The 20502-nt window shown below is 40.5% G+C and overlaps 2 protein-coding genes across 2 annotated transcripts in view; one reads left to right on the top strand and one right to left on the bottom strand.

Moving 5' to 3' along the window:
* Positions 1–208: 208 nt before the first annotated feature.
* ptmaa (prothymosin alpha a) lies at positions 209–9319 on the top strand. Its single transcript, XM_030728213.1, has 5 exons — positions 209–390; positions 3139–3207; positions 3306–3390; positions 7586–7662; positions 8681–9319. Exons 1-5 carry the CDS (start codon positions 346–348, stop codon positions 8717–8719), a joined length of 315 nt encoding a protein of 104 aa, XP_030584073.1. The 5' UTR covers positions 209–345; the 3' UTR covers positions 8720–9319.
* Positions 9320–11416: 2097 nt separating this feature from the next.
* Positions 11417–20502, bottom strand: part of lrrc40 (leucine rich repeat containing 40) — a 30204-nt gene continuing 21118 nt past the window's right edge. The window contains exons 12-15 of the mRNA XM_030727452.1: positions 19222–19332; positions 15657–15734; positions 14288–14473; positions 11417–11754 (exon numbers count right to left, since the gene is read on the bottom strand). Of these exons, the coding sequence (XP_030583312.1) occupies positions 11649–11754; positions 14288–14473; positions 15657–15734; positions 19222–19332 (481 nt within the window). The 3' untranslated portion in view covers positions 11417–11648. The remainder of the gene's footprint in view (positions 11755–14287; positions 14474–15656; positions 15735–19221; positions 19333–20502) is intronic.

Here is a 20502-nt window from a genome sequence, read left to right as displayed (position 1 = left end):
AAACGGTTACACATGTAGTGTGTGTTAGTAACACAGCGTGTGTGAGGTTTATAGTGTATCTGTGTCTCCATGAGCATCGGGGAACAACACACACACACACGGAGGGCTGGCTATTGTTTTCCTCTGACCAATAGTAAGCTGAATATTTCCAAAGCCAAGCCACCAATCACAGCGCAGTTCTGGGCACCTTTCTCCTCCTACCGCCTATAAAGAAGGGCTCTCCGGCTGGCGGACACGCAGCTGACAGCACAACGGTTTTCTTATCACAACAACTGGACTATATACATCTGTTTTTTAAATTTTCTATATTCTGACAGAATAATAATTTCTGTGTCTATATCAAACATGGCAGACAGTCAGGTGGAAAGCAGCGGAGAACTGAGCGCCAAGGTAAGGACAATAGAAGGAGGTAGAAGGGCACAATGCTTTTTCTAACTCTTGCTTCCATTTATAACTGTAACCTGTTACTAATTTACCTATTTTAAGAAAAGTGTCTCCAAAAATGAAGACTGGCAATTTTCTAAAGACTAATTATTATCATCTGTTTATATACACAAAATTCTTATCTAAATCTACACATTTGTAGTCTATTGAAATGTCGGCGCTAAAGCATCCCTGCAAATGGATGAGCCATGAAGATAGGCTGATTAAGGTTCTAGATTTGGCACGAGAAAAAAATGATCAGCTTCGTCGGTGGGTAGCTTAATACCGCCTCCCTGTTTCATTTACAGTCAGGCATGAAGAGATTATAGCACGCCTGTCTGTCATTCACAAACTAGAACTGCGACCGCTGCACTTGGTCCGTGCTGGTCGCTCCTCCGTGTGCGCGGCTGCACGCCAGACTCACTGAATGAGGAGCCCGCTGCACCGGCTGCTGAGGACTCTGTCAAACTGTTACTTTCACGCTTTATGAAACATTTATAATTGCTGTAAATTGAGAAACGACTTTCATGAATGGAAGTGGGCTAGTAATAGCACCGACCGCAGGAATATTGACATGTTGGCTTAAAAAAGTTCTCTTTTTGATTTTTACATATTAAATATCGGGTTTATGAAAAGGTGACATATTTAAAATTGGTTATGATACGTGTCCATGTAATTATTTACAGAAACACAATGTGTGGGCCATTCCATAGTTCCGTTGGAGCTCCGTGAACTGTGTTTCGAACTGTGCAGTTTTGTCTTGTCTGGAACTCCAGTCGGTGACGCGATCGAGCAATAATCTGAGTTTATTCATCTGGAGCTCCACCTCACTGCCGGCACGGAGCTCCGTGGGAACGCGCACGACTCTGGATTTATGAGTGGTTTGATCACAGTGGAAGAAAGCTGCTGTGCTCCCTGCGCAGAGGCGCGCTGCTCCCGGTCTCCTCCTCGTTCCATTTCATTGATGACTTTCCTCGAGCCTCTCCTACCTGCTGGTGCGGAGTGATCAGAGGGGGCAGCGCTTCTGTTTCTGAGCTGCCCGCATTTAAACAAAGCAGGTCTCCTAAACAGGCTGCGAGCGAGCGACACGACTCAGCGAAGTACAGATTTTAGAAAAGCTCGTTTTCAAATAGCTGGCGCGCGATTCGTGTCGTGGAGCGCACTGAGCGCGTGTGTGGGCTGGCAAACACACGCGCTCCGCGTGCGGTGAAAGCCTCCCATTCATTTAACAGCGGGTCCCTCTGTATGAAGACACGGCAGCTGCAAGGTGACAAAAGTGAAGCCAGAGACGGACAGCGCAGCAGCGTGGACTCGTGTCCTCAGTCAGCCGTGGACTTCAGTGGCTGTGGGCTGATATACAGGAATATACTGAGCTTTGTGCCGTGGAGGACTCTCACAAGAAATATATTTACTTATTTTAGCACCTGCTTTGATTAGTTGACACAGAATAATGCTGCTGGGAGTTGTAGTCTTTGCACTTCTGTGTGTCAGCGGCGGTCTTGTAAAAAGGAAAAAAAAAAAAATGCCCCCCGTGACTGACGGTGTCGGGTTTCCACCGACCAGCTGGATTTGGGAGGGACTGAGAGGGCATTAACCAATGAGCATTAGAGCTCCGTGTCTGTGAAACGCAGCTGGCACCCCGTTTCCAACACGGTGAGGACGCAAAAAACACCCGAGAGTTGTTGCGCGTGTCTAACAATGAGAATGCACTCTGAGTATTTGTTTGGCGTTTGCTTTATAGCCAGCGATGCGTAAAATGAAACGTGATTTTTATATATATATATATATATATATATATATATATATATATATATATATATATATATATATATATATATATAAAAATCATATATATATATATATATATATAAAAATCATATATATATATATATATATATATATATATATATATATATATATATATATATATATATATAAAAATCATATATATATATATATATATAAAAATCATATATATATATATATATATATATATATATATATATAGTCTGCGTGCCCAGGTATCATTGTATCAAGTATTGTAGAAAAGCGCTACAGTCCAGTTACCAGGAAGGTTCTTATTTTTAATCTTTTGGTTTCTGGTGCCATTCTCTGTGGTGTTCTCCCTGGGTGTCCTCTGGGTACTTTGGCTACCACCATCAGCTACCCTAACACACGCATGTTGGGGTAGCTGCTGACTGTACATAGGCCATGCATGCAAGGTAGATAAAGTGTATAGGTATAGAAATAAAGGTATAGAATAAAGCCCTGTATGAATGTGTGGAAATGGGGCTTCTAGTGTAACGTGCTTTCTTTGAGTGGTCAGTAAGACAAGGAAAGAACTGTATAACTGCCAGTCTACACACACACACACACACACACACACACACACACACACACACACACACACACACACACACACACACACACACACACACACACACAGAGAACATTAAAACACACATCAGATCTTATTTGCTCTGTGATGTATTGGCAACCACTTCAGATGTTTACGGTGTTGAAACTGAGTCTACTTTACAAACTAGTATATATATATATATATATATATATATATATATATATATATACCTTTTTCTCTCTCTCTTTATAAACTTGACTGTAGAGATTATTAGATTTGGTCATTTGCCCATGTGCTGTTCATACACTGCATTCATAAATCTGGGCCAGTGTGTCTGAGAATATGTTTACTTTCAGGAGCTGAAGGAGAAGAAACAGGCTGAAGAGACAGAGAATGGAGAAGACTCTGCTGCCAATGGCAAAAATGTAAGAACAGCTCCCCTTACTTCTCTCACACCTTGTAGAACATGGATAGTTTGTGTGTGTCTAATGGTGACCAATATAAATCTGTCTCACCATGTCAGGATGAGGAAAATGGTGAGCAAGAAAATGAGGTAGAGGAGGATGAGGAGGATGTGGGCGACGAGGAGGAGGAGGAGGATGGAGAAGGTAGGTTTCTTTATGCCATGCTGACGAAGGGAATGAAGAAACAACAAAAAACATGTCAACATACCCAACAAATGGAGGGGGGGGGCATTTTTTTTTAAGAGAGAAAAAGCATACGTGGCATTATTTTTTAGGGTTTGGGTGCTGTTAGGGGTTTGGATTTTTGTGAGTATAATATAAAGTATGCTCATCCCTACCACGTCTGCTACCTGCTGCAGGTATGCTCCTAAATGCATAGTTTTAACAGGAATTTAAACAATATTCTGACACCAAAGAAGCTCATAGACATAGTGGCATAGTTATTATACTGGAGGGGTCACCTACGGAATCATGAGGTCAGTTGTATACATGACTTAAATTGAAAAATATTTGTACTCACAATTTCTTAATTGACTTCAGTTATTGCTGACTTTGAATGTGAGTATACCTTTGCTTTCATGGTAATGTCTATTAGAGGGCAAGCAGGGCTCTCTGTCATAGCCCTCAAGCACTAAGAGTCGTCAGTAGGGGGTTCAGAATGCAGGATCAACATGTGGTGCACGTAGAAAAGCTGTTCTCTTGTATATGCACGTGTTTCGTTGTTATAGTTGCTTATCAGCCAACACAGTGGATGCTTGTGCATCATCCCACACACTGCTACCTAGTGGCCAGTCATGGGGAGTTCTTTGTTATTTGAATGTAATTAACATGATCAGGATTAGTCAATGCTAGCAGTAGTGACAGTGGATCTGAGGATGCAATATCATTGATTTGTTAAATACATATTTCACTGGTTCAAAAGTCAAACACATGGTGTCCAGCTGGGTGGACATGTTTGTAACTCAGTGAAAAGCAGGTTCATAAACAAAATTTCAATTGCATTGTTTTATTTTCATGCCTAAAGAGGAATAAAAACACTCAGGAAAAAGATCTTGACTGAGGTCCTCATAATTCATGCATGAAAGGGTTAAGCTAAGATGAGGCCTGATTATTTAAACCTTGTATGTGAGAAGGATTTTAAATTCAGTTCTGGATTTAACAGGGAGCCAATGAAGAGAAGCCAATATGGGAGAAATCTGCTCTCTCTTTCTAGTCCCTGTCAGTACTCTAGCTGCAGCATTTTGGATCAGCTGAAGGCTTTTCAGGGAGCTTTTAGGACAGTCTGATAGTAATGACTTGCAAAAGTCCAGACTAGAAGTCATAAACGCATTAACTAGTTTTTCATCATCACTCTGAGAAAGGATGTTTCTAATTTTAGAAATATTGTGCAAATGCAAAAAAAAAGTCCTACACATTTGTTTAATATGAACAATGACTTCAAGATCGCTCACAGTGTTACTGGAGGCCAAGGTGCTGTGATCCAGAGTAAGAATCTTTGCGCAAATACAAAAAAGTGGTCCTACATATTTGTTTAATATGTGCATTGAAGGACATATCCTGGTCAAAAATGACTCCAAGATTTCTCACAGTGTTACTGGAGGCCAAAGTAATACCATCCAGAGTAAGTATCTGGTTTGACACAATGTTTCTAAGATTTGTAGGGCCGAGTACAGTGTCAGTTTCAAGTGAATTTAGAAGCAGGGAATTAGAGGTCAGGTCATCCAGGTCTTTAAATCTTTAAGACATTCCTGCAGTTTAATTAATTGATGTGTCATCTGGCTTCATAGCTAGATAAAGCTGGGTATCATCTGCATAGCAATGAAAATGTATGCTATGCCTTCTAATCTGTAACATCTGTAGGGCTCTTTCTCAGCATCAAGTCATACTGATTATCACCTCTCTTTAGCCTACCTTCAACAACTCTTTCCCATGGCTTCAGGATATGGCTCATTAGCTTTGTCCCTCAGTAGTTACTACAACTCTCCCCATCAGCCTTGTTCTTGAATATTAGTACCAGTACACTTCTCTGTTCCTCTGGCATCCTCGCACTCCAAGATTTTGCTAAACAATCTGGTTTAAAACGTCCACTGCCCTCTGTCCTAGATATACATATGTCCTCCTGAGGTATGTGATCTGGACTAGCTGCCTTCCCACTCTTCATCCTCTTCAAAGCGGCCCTCACTTTCTCCTTACTAATTCTCTGCACTTTCTGATTTACTAACTTTCTTCTATCTGTCCTCCTCTCTCTCATTTTCTTTCATCATCTCCTCCAAGTACTGCTTCCATCTTTTCAACACTTCATTCGTTAGTATATTCCCATCTCTATCCTTGATCACTCTGACCTGCTGCACATCCTTTTCCTTTGCCTTCTCTCTTTGTGGGGTGGCTTTGGCTCAGGAGGTAGAGCAGGTCATCTACTAATTGGAAGGTTGGTGGCTCAATCCCTGGCTGATCTAGTCTGTGTGCCAAAGTATCCTTGGGCAAGATGCTGATCCCCAAGTTGCTCCTGATGTGTTCATTGGAGTGTGATTGTGTGTGTTATTGTTGAGTGTTAGAAAGCACTTAGATATGTATAAAACACTTTGAGTGCTTATGTTGAGGAGAAAAGAACCAGTCCATTTGCCATATGCTTTGCCTCCCAGTACTCCTGTTTACTTTCTTCATCTCCCTAACTATCCCACTTCTTTGCTAATATCTTCCTTTGAATACTTTCCTGTAATTCTCCTTGTCATCTTTCTTCTGTCCAGAAGATATAACAAACACCTTCTCAGCAGCTTCTCTCACCACTTTTGCTGTATTTTCCCACTCATCTGCTAACTCTGCCCTGCCACAAAGAACCTGTTTCAACTCCTCCCTGAACTCTGCATTCTTCACCATTTAATCGTTGCCTCTGCCTTCAGTCATTTTTCCTTCTTGCTTTCCAAAGTCATTCTACAGAGGTTCCATGATCTGCCAAAAAAAAGCTCCATTGGAGTGAATGGATGATGCAACACTTACTATTTAAGAGCTCTGCTCTCTATCAGATGTCACTATTTACATACTTCCTCCAGAACACTTGTGTGCACAAAAGCCAGCTAATTTCACAATATTACACTGATTTAATAGAAGGATTGTCCTGCCACCTAGTGCCCAGATGTAATAACTGTGACACACATTTTGACCCAAGCAACTGTGACAAAGGGCCAGACTACTGAGTCTGAGCATCTCCAAAACAGGACTAGCAGCATTACGCAGAGATTGTTCATAATACTTTTGTTTCAGTGTATACAGTATGTATACCTCAGGGGACATTTTAGGTGCCCTTTCTTTGCTGTTGCTTTTTTAGGAGCCAACTGTCATAAAGCTGATCAAACATAATACCATCATACCATCAACGTAGCTATTTATACAGTAAATTTAGCAATGTCATAGTGCAACTAAAGGACACAAAGTTCAGAATTACTAATTAGCTCTTAAAACTTAGAATTACTTGTGTACTGTAATTATTATGAATAATTAAAAATAAATCTGCACTATGTCTGCAGTGTCCTTCAGTGGCCTACAGACAACAGTATACACATGTGGGTAACTCCTTCTGACTCATAAGTCACTGTTAGTATAGAAAACAACACAGTGTAGCTCAGATAAAAAAACTACTCATGGATGGCTCTCCTCATAACCACATCAGTTGTAGTGAAGGCATCATTATAAGGACATCTGCTAAAGTATAAGATTTATCCCATATTTTGAAAATTATTTTATTTGGCCCCGGGGCAGACCCCATACACACTGCAGAGATTATATTTCTTGGCTGGCCTGGGAATGCCTCAGTGTTCCCCTGGATAAGCTGGAGGAGGGGCCAGGGAGAGGGATGTCTGGGTTTCTCTGCTTAGACCGCTGCCCCTGCAACCCAGGCCCGGATAAGCGGAAGAAAATGAAAGGATGAATAATTCTATTATTATTATTATTAGCAGTATTACAACTTTTTAGTTCTTAGCTACTTCTTAAACTGTTTAGATTCTTTCTAAGTCAATCAATAAAGATGTGCAGATGTGTGAGCTGTGGGTATGTACAGCAGCAAAAATACAAAAATTGTGTCTTTGTCCAACAAATTATGGACCTAACTGTATGTCTTAAATGTGATTTCCATCTTGTGTATCAGTTCATATTTTAGATAACTACACATAAACCTAGATTATGCATGTGTGTAGACAGAGACTGGAATGTTGTCTGCATTATTTAACAAGACAGCTGCTTAGAGGTCGGAGCAGTGTTATCCAGGTGAGGGGATACATGGTGAACTGAAGCCTGGGTTTGTCCTACTATGTCAGTCTAACAGGCTTTATCTTTATGTATTCAGGTGATGAGGAGGATGATGACGAAGATGACATCGATGGGCCAAGGGGGAAGAGAGCAGCTGATGATGATGATGATGAGGTGAGAAAGTTTCCAAGATACAGTAGGTATTTAGTTTTAAAAAAAAGAGCAATGACTAAAGAACAGACAAAAGCTGTCTCTGTAATACTTCGCCCTAAACCTTAAACTCATTCATGGAAGATGTTACTTACTATGAACCCAAAATTTGCTTTTCAAAACATCAAGGGGGAGAAAAATTATCTCTGAATTCAAACAAGATCAGTACTGGATTAACCAAAGCAGTGAGCAGATATTACTGAGTCAGTGGCAGCTGAGAGTTTTATTAGGAATACACCATTATCACTGGTTTCAATTGATATTGATCCTGTTGTGTAACAACCGAGGACTGCAGTTTTAACTTAACTGTGAAGTTCAGTTCACTTTAGTTCAGTTTTCTGTAGTTTCACAATAGTTTAAATTCTGAAGACCCCACAGCTTTATGGAGTTATCCAAGATTCACCTAAATAAACATAAATACACAAGTTTAGACTTTCAATTTATAATAGTGAACAATAATAGTGAATACAGAGCTGTGGTTCATTAGTTCAATTCAATACAATTTTATTTCTATAGTGTCAAATCACAACAGTTGCCTCAAGGTGCTTTATATTGTAAGGTAACCCAGAGCTGCTCAAAATGGGTTCATCAGTGTGATTTTTGTGTGTGAATGTTAGCTAGAAAGCACTTAGATGTAGAAAGTGCTTGTGTGACTGAGACATGTTGTATAAAGCCCTTTAAGTGCTTGTGTAGATCAGAAAAGCACAATATAAGAACCAGTCATTTACCAGAACAGGCAACATGATAATAAACCAATTTCATATATAAACACTATCCAGAAATTCAGGTGTGCACAGTGTCCTGAGAGCCTCTTTCATACATTTAGTATGTATCGGGTGATTATCCATGTGTTGAAATACTGTTTGTTTTAAGTGAGAGGTAGAAAAGGTTAGGGCTGCAGTGCATGTGTGAACATGCCTAAAACATCATTAGTGTTGTATTTTTGTAAGACAGCACCTCTAACTTTGATCTTCATTTTCAGGATGAGACTGAAAGCAAGAAGCAGAAGACAGATCAGTAGTGTCTGCAGGGCCCACTTTGTATGGAGGACACCACCACTGAAAGACAGCCAGCAAACCTTCTACACCTCAGTCCTCCCTTCTTAACAAAAGTGTTTAAAAAGAGAATTTGTTTGTATTTTTATTTACATTTTATATTTTTGTAAATATTGTAAGGAGTTTGGCCATTTTGCAAAAGTTGGGTATATACATACAGTGGTGCTCTGAAGACTTTTAGATCCACATTCATCATCATCATCATCCATCCACATTCTGTCTCAACCAACTGCAAACATCCAGCCTGTCATCCCAAATACACACATTTAATGCAAGCGTGCGCGCGCGCACACACACACCCACACCCCCCTTATTTCTATGACAGTATAGGATTCTAGGGTCAGTAGGAACAAGTTATGTGTTGACCTGTAGTTGCATGGGAGTGTTAAAATAACTCAGCTTCTCCCAGTGCTGGGTATGTATTAGTGGTAGTTTGTATGAGATTCCAGAGTTGTAGTTTCTGTTGTCCATGTGTCTCTGTGTGTCTGTCATGGCCAGATTATAATGTTTTTATGTCTGTGCAGTTTAATTGAATAATAAACAGTCATTTGATTTCTTTGTTTATATTTGGACTCATTCTGCTTCATTGGTTTATAAGTTTGGATGACCAGGAATTCACAAAACACTCCTGGATGTTGTGCTCATGATTTGTTAGAAGTTCATTATATGTCATACTGCTGTTGGTGGAACAGGAAACTCAGTTCAGTTCAATTTATCCATCCATTTTCTATCCCTTATCCAATTCAGAGTTGTGGGGGGATGGGGGTGGGGGGGTTAGAGCCCTGTACCAGCTGTCATACGATGAGAGGCAGGGTGCACCCTGTACAAGTTGCCAGCCTGTCACAGTGGATATCTGTCACGGAGAGACAGACAACCATTCACTCACGCCCATGGGCAATTTTAGAATCACCAATTAACCTAACCCTACAGTCTTTGGACTGTGGGAGGAAACCGGAGTACCTGGACAAAACCCACGCAAACATGGGGAGAAAATGCAAACTCCGTACAGAAAGGCCTGGGCTTTAGACCCAGACCTTCTAGCTGTGAGGCAACAGTGCTAACCACTGCACCACCATACTTCAAGGTGCTTGCACACCTTGCACAAAATCCTTCATACATACAAGGTCTTGAATAATCAGGCCCCATCTTATCTTAAAGACCTCATAGTACCGTATCACCCCAACAGAGCGCTTCACTCTCAGACTGCTGGCTTACTTGTAGCTCCTAGGGTATTTAAAAGTAGGAGGCAGAGTCTTCAGCTTTCAGGCCCCTCTTCTGTGGAGCCAACTCCCAGTTTGGATTTGGGAGACAGACACCCTCTCTATTTTTAAGATTAGGCTTAAAACTTTCCTTTTTGATCAAGCTTATAATTAGGGCTGGATCAGGTGACCCTGAAACCCTTAGTTATGCTCCAATAGGCCTAGGCTGCTGGGGGGTGGGGTGTCTTCTTCACTCATCTCCTTTTACTCTGTGTTTATACCCCACTCTGCATTTAATCATTAGTTATAAATCTGTGGTTCTCTTCCACAACATGTCTTTTGCCTCACTCCAAACTATTGTGGCAGATGACTGCCCCTCCCTGAGCCTGGTTCTGTTGGAGGTTCCTTCCTGTTAAAGGGGAGTTTTTCCTTCCCACTGTTGGCAAGTGCTTACTCATAGGGGGTCATTTTGATTGTTGAGTTTTGTCTATAGGATCTTTATCTTTCAATATAAAGTACCTTGAGGCGATTGTTGTGATTTGGTGCGATATAAATAAAACTAAATTGAATTGCACCAAAGAGCAAAATAGTTAAATGTGACTGTCTTCTATGACCGTTAGTAAACGATTTAAAAAATTTATCAAATTATTGATTTTTTCTGTCTTAGAGGGACCTGGTTCCAACAGGATGAATAGTTTAAATGAATTAACACCCCGACACAGAGTCCTCCAAGCACAGGCCGAGGAGTAGTGGCAGCAATCTTCCACTTCAGCTTATTAATCAACCAAGAACCCAGTTTGAATTAATTTGAAAGCCTGAGTCCTACACCCGAATTGGAAAAGCCAAAAAACTAACACCCATCTGGACCCTTATAGTTTCTGATTTCTCACTTAAAAAAAAAAAAAAAATCTGATTTAGTCCTCAGTTCAGATAAAATAATTGTAGGTGATTTTAACATCCATGTAAACTTAGCACAAAAAGGAAATTTGTATTTGGTCAATTATGTCTTTAACAATGCTCCTTGGCAATAAAACTTGTACTGTTGGAAAGTCTGTTTATTTCTCCTTAAATTGTCCCACATTTGTAAGGAAAATATATTTATGGGTTGAGCAGCAGAGTTGAGTATGAGAGTTGCGCCCATGAAAAACTTGCCAAATCTGCATACACATTTTTATTGTGTTTTTGAAAACGACAATATCATCCTACTTTACAAAAACACTCAAAAAATGTTTTCCATTAGGTGCCTGTAGATTAATGATGGGAAAGAATTGATTTTTAGCATGATTGCAAAACATGGAGTATAACTAAAACATTTCAAATGGACTGTAGTGTGCATAGGAATTGTATTAGTTATATGCAATGTAATAGAGCTCTGAGAGTAAACAAGCATTTTTTTTTTAGGTGTTATACTTTCATTGGACTATGAGCTGTAGTTCATATAATATGAAATTCACACCAGTCACATTTATAAGCAACAACTTTATTTGGAGAAGTAAACTTTTCAGCAGCACCTGCAGAATGACCAACAATCCAACCAGATCACTGCAGTTCAGACTGAAATTATTTCAATATTCTTTAACATCTTTGGAAAGCAGACTGTTAGTCTGCATGACTTTTAGTAAATGTGTAAAATTATTTGTATGGAATGTCTTGATTGTGGTGGTGGAGAGCTCTCTCTCTCAGAAAAGGTCAGAAGTCATGTTGGTATGCGGCTGCGCAGATACTCCATCAATGCATCTGTTCCTTTGGCCACAATAGCTGCTCTGGGTGTGCGGAAAGGATTCCCCTCCAGACCAAGACACCTGAGGGACAACACCGAATTCAACTCATCTTGTGAAACAGATTATCACTTAGATTTTACAGTTCTTTAAAATAAAAAAAAATAAAAAATCCTTTACCAGAATTCCAAACAAAAACAAAAAAACAGACATTCCTGTTTTCAAAAATAAAAAAAAGACCCAGCGACGATTGGGATATCCTCCCATGATGAATGAAAATACGAAATAAATGTAGAAGTCAGGATAATATTACAGCCCCATTTCATATTAGAAAACTCTTTGACAGACATCTAATAAGATAAAATCAGTGCAGAGAAGAAGGATGAATAAAAAAATGAAATAAAATAGAATAGAAAAAACACTATATACATAAAATATATATCAATACACATATCAATATATACATTATTACCTTCTGCAAAACATTTGTGCCCGAATTTGGAGGCCTTGCCCTAAACTTTTATCCAAATATTTTTAGTCACCCCTGGGTTAGTAAAGATATAACACTTTAAATATTAACAATACTTATCAAATCAAAACAATTTTAAACTTGCTGTAAGAGACTGATATTCTGTGATTATCTCTAACATTTCTACAAATACTTTTTGGTAACCACATCCTAGAACAGACAAAAATGTCCATGGTAAACAAATCAGTGAAGCTGTTGACTTACTGCTCGATCTACCTCCCCACCCTCACCTATGGTCACGAGCTTTGGGTAGTGACTGAAAGAACGAGATCGCGGATACAAGCGGCGGAAATGAACTTCCTCCGAAGGGTGGCTGTCCTCTCCCTTAGAGATAGGGAGAGTGCAGCCATCCAAGGCAGGCTCAGAGTAGAGCTGCTACTCCACCACACTGAAAGGAGCCAGTTGAAGGGGTTTGAGAATCTGACTAGGATAACTCCTGGGCACCTCTTGGGTGAGGTGCTTTGGACATGTTAAACCATGAGGAGGCCCTGAGGCAGACCCAGCACACACTGGAAAGATTATCTCTCTTGGCTGGCCTGGGAACGCTTTGGTGTTCCCGGATAAACTGGAAGAGGGGCCGGGGAGAGGGAGGTCTGGGTTTCTCGGCTGCTGCCCCCGTGATCTGGCCCCGGACAAGCGGAAGAAAATGGATGGATGGAAATTAAAACAAATAAAAGACAGTACATACCGCACTGCTGTACAAGGGTGCATACTACATAATGTTTTTCTATTTACATACAGTCATCCCTCGCTATATCACAGTTTACTTATTGCAGCTTCCCTGTATCACAGGTTTTTAAAAAAAAATCTTTGTAATTCTGATTCGCGGGTATATAGGCAGGTATTCATATAGCACCCCAAAACCATGTTCATCACACATAAGATAAATTACGCCTACGCCTTTAGCGGAAATAGAAGTTACGACCGAGGGCGAAGATACTGCACCACCTCCATCGCCATCAGTACTGCACAGCTACGTAATTCATCATCTTCATCATTCAAGTTGTAGAAAGAGAGTGGGAAAGGTTTATAATTAAGTGGGAAGGGTTTAAAAAGAATTAAAATATAGGGATCACTGTAATCTGTCACAATAAGGCAGACATAATGCATCCTTACAAGGTATTCACATCATATTATACTCGTGTGTACAGGAATATTACTACATAATGCACCATATTACATAATCTGCTGAGCGCAATGCATTGTGTATAACATCACTATAATCAATAAGGCAACCATGTACAAAACATAATGCAACCATGTTTTTTTTTATATTTGTGCAATACTGCTCAACAGTAGGTATGTCTTTAATATTGCTCAATCATGAGTCATAGTCTGTACTATTTATGGCCTTGAGTCATTCCTGACCAATATGTTAGACAATGCCCAGCCAATCAGAAGTTGGCAGCACAGGCTAATCAATAAGGCTGCAGCCTAGAACTGATGTTACTATAAACAGGTTGGCTCTTTACCTAGAAATTTGGGATTCCCCAGTTTCTCACTATCTAGCTACTGCCAGCTGTTCAATGACCTAGGTCAGTTGCTAGATATGAGGAATCCTCACTTTCTCTATTTCAGTCAATAATGGTCAAGTAGGTATGTGTCAGTCACACAGCACAATATGATGACATGATTAGGCTAAGCCAATCTGGCATGAGAATGAGGCTGCATATCATTAGCATATATTATCATAGCATTAGCAGCCTGAAATTAGCCAAATAAAAAAGGGCACTTAAACATCCAGGAATATGAATATCATGTTGCGCATCGTTGAAGGGTAAAGAACACACATGCCAAATCTCATGGCTCAACTCCTTGTGGTTTTGGTGTGTACAGATCAGAAAGGTAAAACCTCACAGACCCGTACAGATGGAAAAATGGACATACGGTATGACGACAATATCCTCCCACTTTATTTTGCGCAGGAGGACAAAAAAAAAATCACAACTATACTGCTATGGTAAGAGGTCAGTTTCACATGAACACTGCAGCCAGCAGCTGGTGGTGGGCTGTACTTACAGAGGTCAGACATAAACACTTATTTGGGGGACAGTGTACAGAATTTTGTTTGGTTGGTCAGCTTCTTACCTGAGGCTGGTACACAGGCCCAGTTCAGGAGGGATGTTTAGCAGATCATTGTTTGACAGATCTAGTGTTGACAGATGAGCCAATTTCATCAGACGACTAGGGTCCACCCCAGACACCTGGTTATTACCGAGCAGTATAGTCTCCAGGGATAGGATCTCATAGAGGACTTCAGGGAAGGACTTGAACCTGTGAGCAGCACAAACAAACTGAGTAAACAAACATAAGTGAAACAGTCCAACTTGCTGAATCACTGTACTCATTCTACTTCCTACAGTTCTTACTTCTACACCTCATGACCCACAAAGTGAGGGGGAGGGGGGGGTGGACGCTTCAAGAACTCTTGATATAAATTTTCTTGCAGAGTGACAACAATATATAGTGACTGATAGCTGATGTGAGTTTCCTCTACACTATACTGCCAAAAGTATTTGCTCACCCATCTAAATCATTGAATTCAAGTGTTCCAATTACTTCCATGGCCACAGGTATATAAAAGCAGACTGCTTATACAAACACTTGTGAAAGAATGGGTCGCTCTCAGGAGCTCAGTGAATTCCAGTGTGGTACCGTGATAGGATGTGACACCTGTGCAACAAGACTAGTCATGAAATTTCCTCAATGCTAAATATTCCACAATCAACTGTTAGTAGTATTACAACATAGTGGAAGCTATTGGAAATGACAGAAACTTAAACCATGTAGTGTTAGGCCATGTACAATGACAGAGCAGGGTCAGTGGATGCTGAGGCGCATAGTGCACACACGTTGCCAACTTTCTGCAGAATCAGTCACTACAGACCTCCTAACATCAGATTATTAAGTACAGTGAGTAGAGAGCTTTATGGAATGGGTTTCCATGGCTGAGCAGCTGCATCCAAGCCTTACATCACCAAGTGCAATGCCAAGTGTCAGATGCAGTGGTGTAAAGCACACTGCCACTGGACTGTAAAGCAGTGGAGACGTGTTCTCTGGAGTGACGAATCATGCTTTTCTTTCGGGTAATCCAATGGAGGAGTCTGGGTTTGGCGGCTGCCAGGAGAACGGTTCTTGTCTGAGTGCACTGTAAAATTGGTGGAGGGAGGATTATAGTGTGGGGTTATTTTTCAGGAGTTGGGCTCGGCCCCTTAGTTCCAGTGAAAGGAACTCTTAATGTGTCAGCATACCACAATATTTTGGACAATTTCATGCTCCCAACTCTGTGAGAACAGTTTGGGGATGGCCCTGTTACAGCATGACTGTGCACTACTGCACAAAGCAAGGACCATATAGGCATAGATGAGCAAGTTTGGTATGGAAGAACTAGCTAATGTGTGGTATGGGGAAAAAGATGGCAGCAAGATGATGAGGATTTAATGTCAAGTTGAGTTACCTGTTGTAAATGAGAACAAGAGTGCGTAGTTTAGTTAAGTTCTTCAGTTCAGATGGTAGATCACTCAGATGATTATTCCTAAAACAAAAAAGCACAGCATAAAATCGTAACTCCTATCCCTGTTCAGAAATGGGTCATTCCATCTCAAATCAACATGGGCCTTCTGCTTGGCCTTCTCCAATTTGCATAAAAGTTCTATGTTAAAAAGTTTGAACATATATAATGATTGCTGTGAAATTTTAGCTTCATATATAAAATACCTTTCAAGATATACATTTCTGAAAATCGACAGCTCTGCTTATACACTAAGCTTTACTACAACAGAGTGGAGCAACGTCTGCATCACTGCAGCCTCAGCCCCAATCCGTCTGTCAATCTCCCGCTTCCCTCACACAATTCAATTCAATGTTATTTACATATTGCCAAATCACAAGATCAGTTGCCTCAAGGCGCTCACTGTAGGGTCTTTACCCACAATACAAAGCGCCTTGAGGCGACAGTTTGTTGTGATTTGGCGCTATATAAATAAAATTGAATTGAATTGATGAATATAACTCTGAGATACTTAAACTCCTCCACTTGGGGAAGAAACTCGTCCTTGTCCCAGTGTGGGCACTCTACATTTTCCAGCTGAGAATCATGGCCTCAGCTGAGGAATGTGATCTCACGATAGCTGGAGGACACCCTGTGGTCCCCCTTCTTGAAGATGGGAACCACAATCCCTGTCTGCTAATCCAAAGGGACCGCCACAGATCTCCACACAACATTGCAGATGTGTATCAACCAAGACAGCCCTACAACATCCAGAGCCTTCAGAAACACGGCGAAACTCATCCACCCCCAAGGAGTTGTTTAACTACCTCAGTGACCTCACCCTCAGTGATGGGTGAGTCATCCCCCTCGTCGCCAAACTCTGCTTCCTTTACACAAGACGTGTCACTGGGATTAAGGAGCTCCTCAGTGTACTCCTTACACCACCCACCTATACCCTTAGTTGAAGTCAACAGTACACAGTGTGAGTAGAGCACAGCTTTCCCCTCCTGAGTTACTTGACAATTTGCCAGAATCACTTCGAATCAGTCCAAAAGTCTTTTTCTATGGCCTCACTGAACTCCTCACACACCTGAGCTTTTGCTTTTCAGCCACTGCCTGAGCCGTGTTCGACTTCACCTGCTGGTACCTGTCAGCTGCCTCAGGAGTCCCACAGGCTAACCAAGCCTGATAGGACTCCTTCTTCAGCTTGATGGCTCCCTTTGTCTACAGCATTCACCATTTGGTTTGGGTATTACCACCACAAGAGGAACCAATAACCTAGCTGCCACAGCACCGTGGGGCAACCTCAACAATGGAGGTATGGAACATAATCTGTTCAGACTGAGCTATGTCCTAAGCTTCCTTCGGCATACTGTTGAAGTTTTGCCAGATATGGGAGTTGAAGATATTGTTTATTCCTGTTTGTTTAGGTGTGCAAGGTCTGTCCAGCATTCTTCCCTGACACCTGATCCCACTCACCACCAGGTGGTGAGCAGTTGACAGCTCAACTTGTCTCTTCGCCCAAGTGTCCAGAACATATGACTGCAGATCTGATGATATGATTACAAAATCGATCATTGACCTGTGACCTAGGGTGTCATGGTGGCATGTGCACTTATGGACCTCCTTATGTTCGAACATGGTGTTCATTATGGGCAAACTGTGGTTTTGCACAGAAGTTCAATAACATAGATCACTCGGGTTCAGCTCAGGCATGCTGTTCTTCCCAATCATGCCCCTCCGGTTCCCAATGTCGTCGCCTGGAGTCACCATATGGAGCACCCTCGAGCACCCTGCCCAGAAGGCTGGGTACTCTGAACTGTTGTTCAGCGCATAAGCGCAAATGACAGTGAGGACCTGTTCCCTGGTCCGAAGGTGGAGGGAAACAACCCTCGCATCCACCAGTAAAAAAAATCCAACATACGGGTAGCAAACTGAAGGGATAAAAGGATACCTACACTAACTCGCTGCCTCTAACTAAGAACCAACTGCAGACTGAGGTGCCGTTTACAGCATATCAAAGTGAATGCAATTTTTATTTTTAAATGAAATGAATAAAAATAAAAATGGCCTCTGTTCAAAAGTTCAAATAAGACTTCAACTTAAATTAAATAGTTTTTTCCACCCAAATCAGCTGAAATGTTTACAGATGATTCAGTTCATGCAGAGGTTTACTATTCAGAATGAACACTAATATTAATGCGAGAAAAAGTGTCCTCAAGTGCAGTCACAAAGACCAGTTTCATCAACATTATGATGAAACTGGCTCTCATCAGGACCACCCCAGGAAAGGAAGACCCAGAGTTAACTCTGCAGCACAGGATACGTTCATCAGAGTTACCAGCCTCAAAAAACTGCAGGTTAACAGCACCCCAGATAAGAGCCCACCTAAATGCTTCACAGAGTAGCACACACATCTCAACATCAACTGTTCAGAGACGACTGTTTGAATCTGGACTTTATGGTCGAATTGGTGCAAAGAAGCCACTTCTAAGGAAAAACAACAAGAAGAAGAAACTCTCTTGGGCCAAGGAACACAAGGAATGGCCATCAGACAAATGGAAATCTGTCCTTTGGTCTGATGAGTCCAAATTTGACATTTTTGGTTCCAAACGCCATCATGTCTTTGTAAGACGCAGACAAGGTGAATGGATGGTTCCTACATGTGTAGTTCCCATCATGAAGTATGTAGGAGGAAGTGTGATGGTGAAGTATTGCTGGTGATTTATTTAAACTCCAAGGCACACTTAACCAGCAACGCTACCACAGCATTCTGCAGTGACATGCCATCTCATCTGGTTTACGCTTAGTGGGACCATCATTTGTTTTTTTTAACAGAACAATGACCCTCAATACACCTCCAGGCTATGTAAGGCCTATTTGCTCAAGAAAGAGGGTGATGGAGTGTTGCACCAAATGACCTGGCCTCCACAATAAGGCAGCCCCAACTGAGACGGCCTGTAAAATTGTCTTGTCTTTTGCATAGGTGCCTTTTTTAAATGCTAAATTCCTACGATCAGAGTTAAGTGACTTAAACAGCTGGACTGAAAATGAGCAAAAAAGCAGCCAAGAAAGGAAAAGAACTTTAAACGACATTCAAAGAGCCTGGAGAACTACTGTTCTGGCTACTTGGAAGCAAAATACAAAGAAATGAGGGGTGGTTTAAGACTTTTGCACAGCGACATATTTTATGAGATATTTAGACTGCAAAGAGCAGGTCTGAATAGAAGCTTAAAAAGGCTGGATTCTGTTGTGATTATTTTGGTATGTTTTTCTTTTTTTGTTTTTTAAAAATGTGAAAATCTACAGGTTCTCTGTTTCACATAGTCAGGACTATTAGCTATATTGTTAGATATTTAATTGAAGTAGCTTTACATCTACATAGAAAAACAATGTGGTCCCTTTAAAACAGGTCCAAACCACAGGGGTTCAAAAGTAATAATGCTCTAGGAAAATCAGATTCAACCCCAAAAGTATGCATATTATTTAATAAATAGAATCTTCCTAAAGTGTAATCCATTTCTGAGTGTACCTGAGATCGATGTATGCAAGCTGGAGTAACTTGCAGATGTCAGGTGAACAGCAGGTCAGTCTGTTGAACCCCAGATTGATTTCCGACAATGAGGCATGGAACTCCACCAGTCTGCAGATAGCACAGTGTGATTAGTCTGCAATCATCTGTATTAAAATGGGCTTTTGTTAGGGTTTACTGCCTGCCACACAGTGGCCATGCTATGTGTGTACATAATTATTGGAACAAAGACAATTTTTGTAGTTTTGCCTCTGTATACCACCACAGTGGATTGCAAATCAATCAACGTGTGACTGAAGTACAGACATCAGGCTTTAATTCAAGGGGGATTTGTTAAAGTGTAGCATTAACTGTTTAAGAATTACAGCCATTTCTTTTACACAGTTCCCCATTTTCAGAGGTTCAAAAGTATTGGGACAAACTAACAAATTTAAATATATAAAGTCTTTAATAGTTGGATGAAAAAACTTTGCTACTAATGTTCAGTTTTAAGTATTTAATAACTGCAAAGGTGCTTTGTTAGGCTGAGATCAAGTGACTGACTTGGCCATTCAAGAATATCCCATTTCTTGACCTTGAGAAACTTTTGGGTTGCTTTTGCAGTATGCTTTGGGTCATTATTTGTTTGCACTGTGAAGTGCTATCTAATAACTTTTGCAGAATTTGGCTTATTCCCGATAAGTGTATTTATAATTGTGACATTTTCCTTAGATTTAAATAAAATTTCTTAGTTGTGTAAATATAACTTAAACATATTTACAAAGTGTTCATTACATCTTATTTATTTATGTTTTATTTATCTTATTCTATTCTGCTTTTATATACATTATACTATATGCCACACAATGGGAGAAATGAATTAACCTCCTGAGACCCTGCGTTCACATATGGGGACATTACATTTTGGTCTTGCTGCACCTTATACTTCATTGTGCTCAATAGAATTTTATACTTTGTTAAGTCATGTTGTTTTTGTTGTGTTATGCTATAAAATAATCCCAGTGTCCACATCTGAGGACATATTTTTTTCTCACAAAAGTATGTAGCAACCATGTAACAAAATACGACTTCCTGTTCAAAGTGGAAGCTTAGTATATATACATATCAGGTCCATCTAATCACAGATATCTAGGAGAAATTGAAATTGAAAATGCATTGCAAACAGGAGCTCGGGTGTCAGGAGGTTAAAGGTGAAATTCAAATATTGAATGTTTGATTTACGTTCCGCTGTGGTGGTGTACAGAGGCAAAACTACAAAAATTGTGCCTTTGTTCCGACAGT

Source organism: Archocentrus centrarchus, chromosome 4, assembly GCF_007364275.1.
Source record: "Archocentrus centrarchus isolate MPI-CPG fArcCen1 chromosome 4, fArcCen1, whole genome shotgun sequence".
Taxonomy (NCBI): Eukaryota; Metazoa; Chordata; class Actinopteri; order Cichliformes; family Cichlidae; genus Archocentrus; species Archocentrus centrarchus.
Note: the sequence above shows the minus strand (reverse complement) of the source record. Positions and strands in the feature narration are given on the sequence as shown.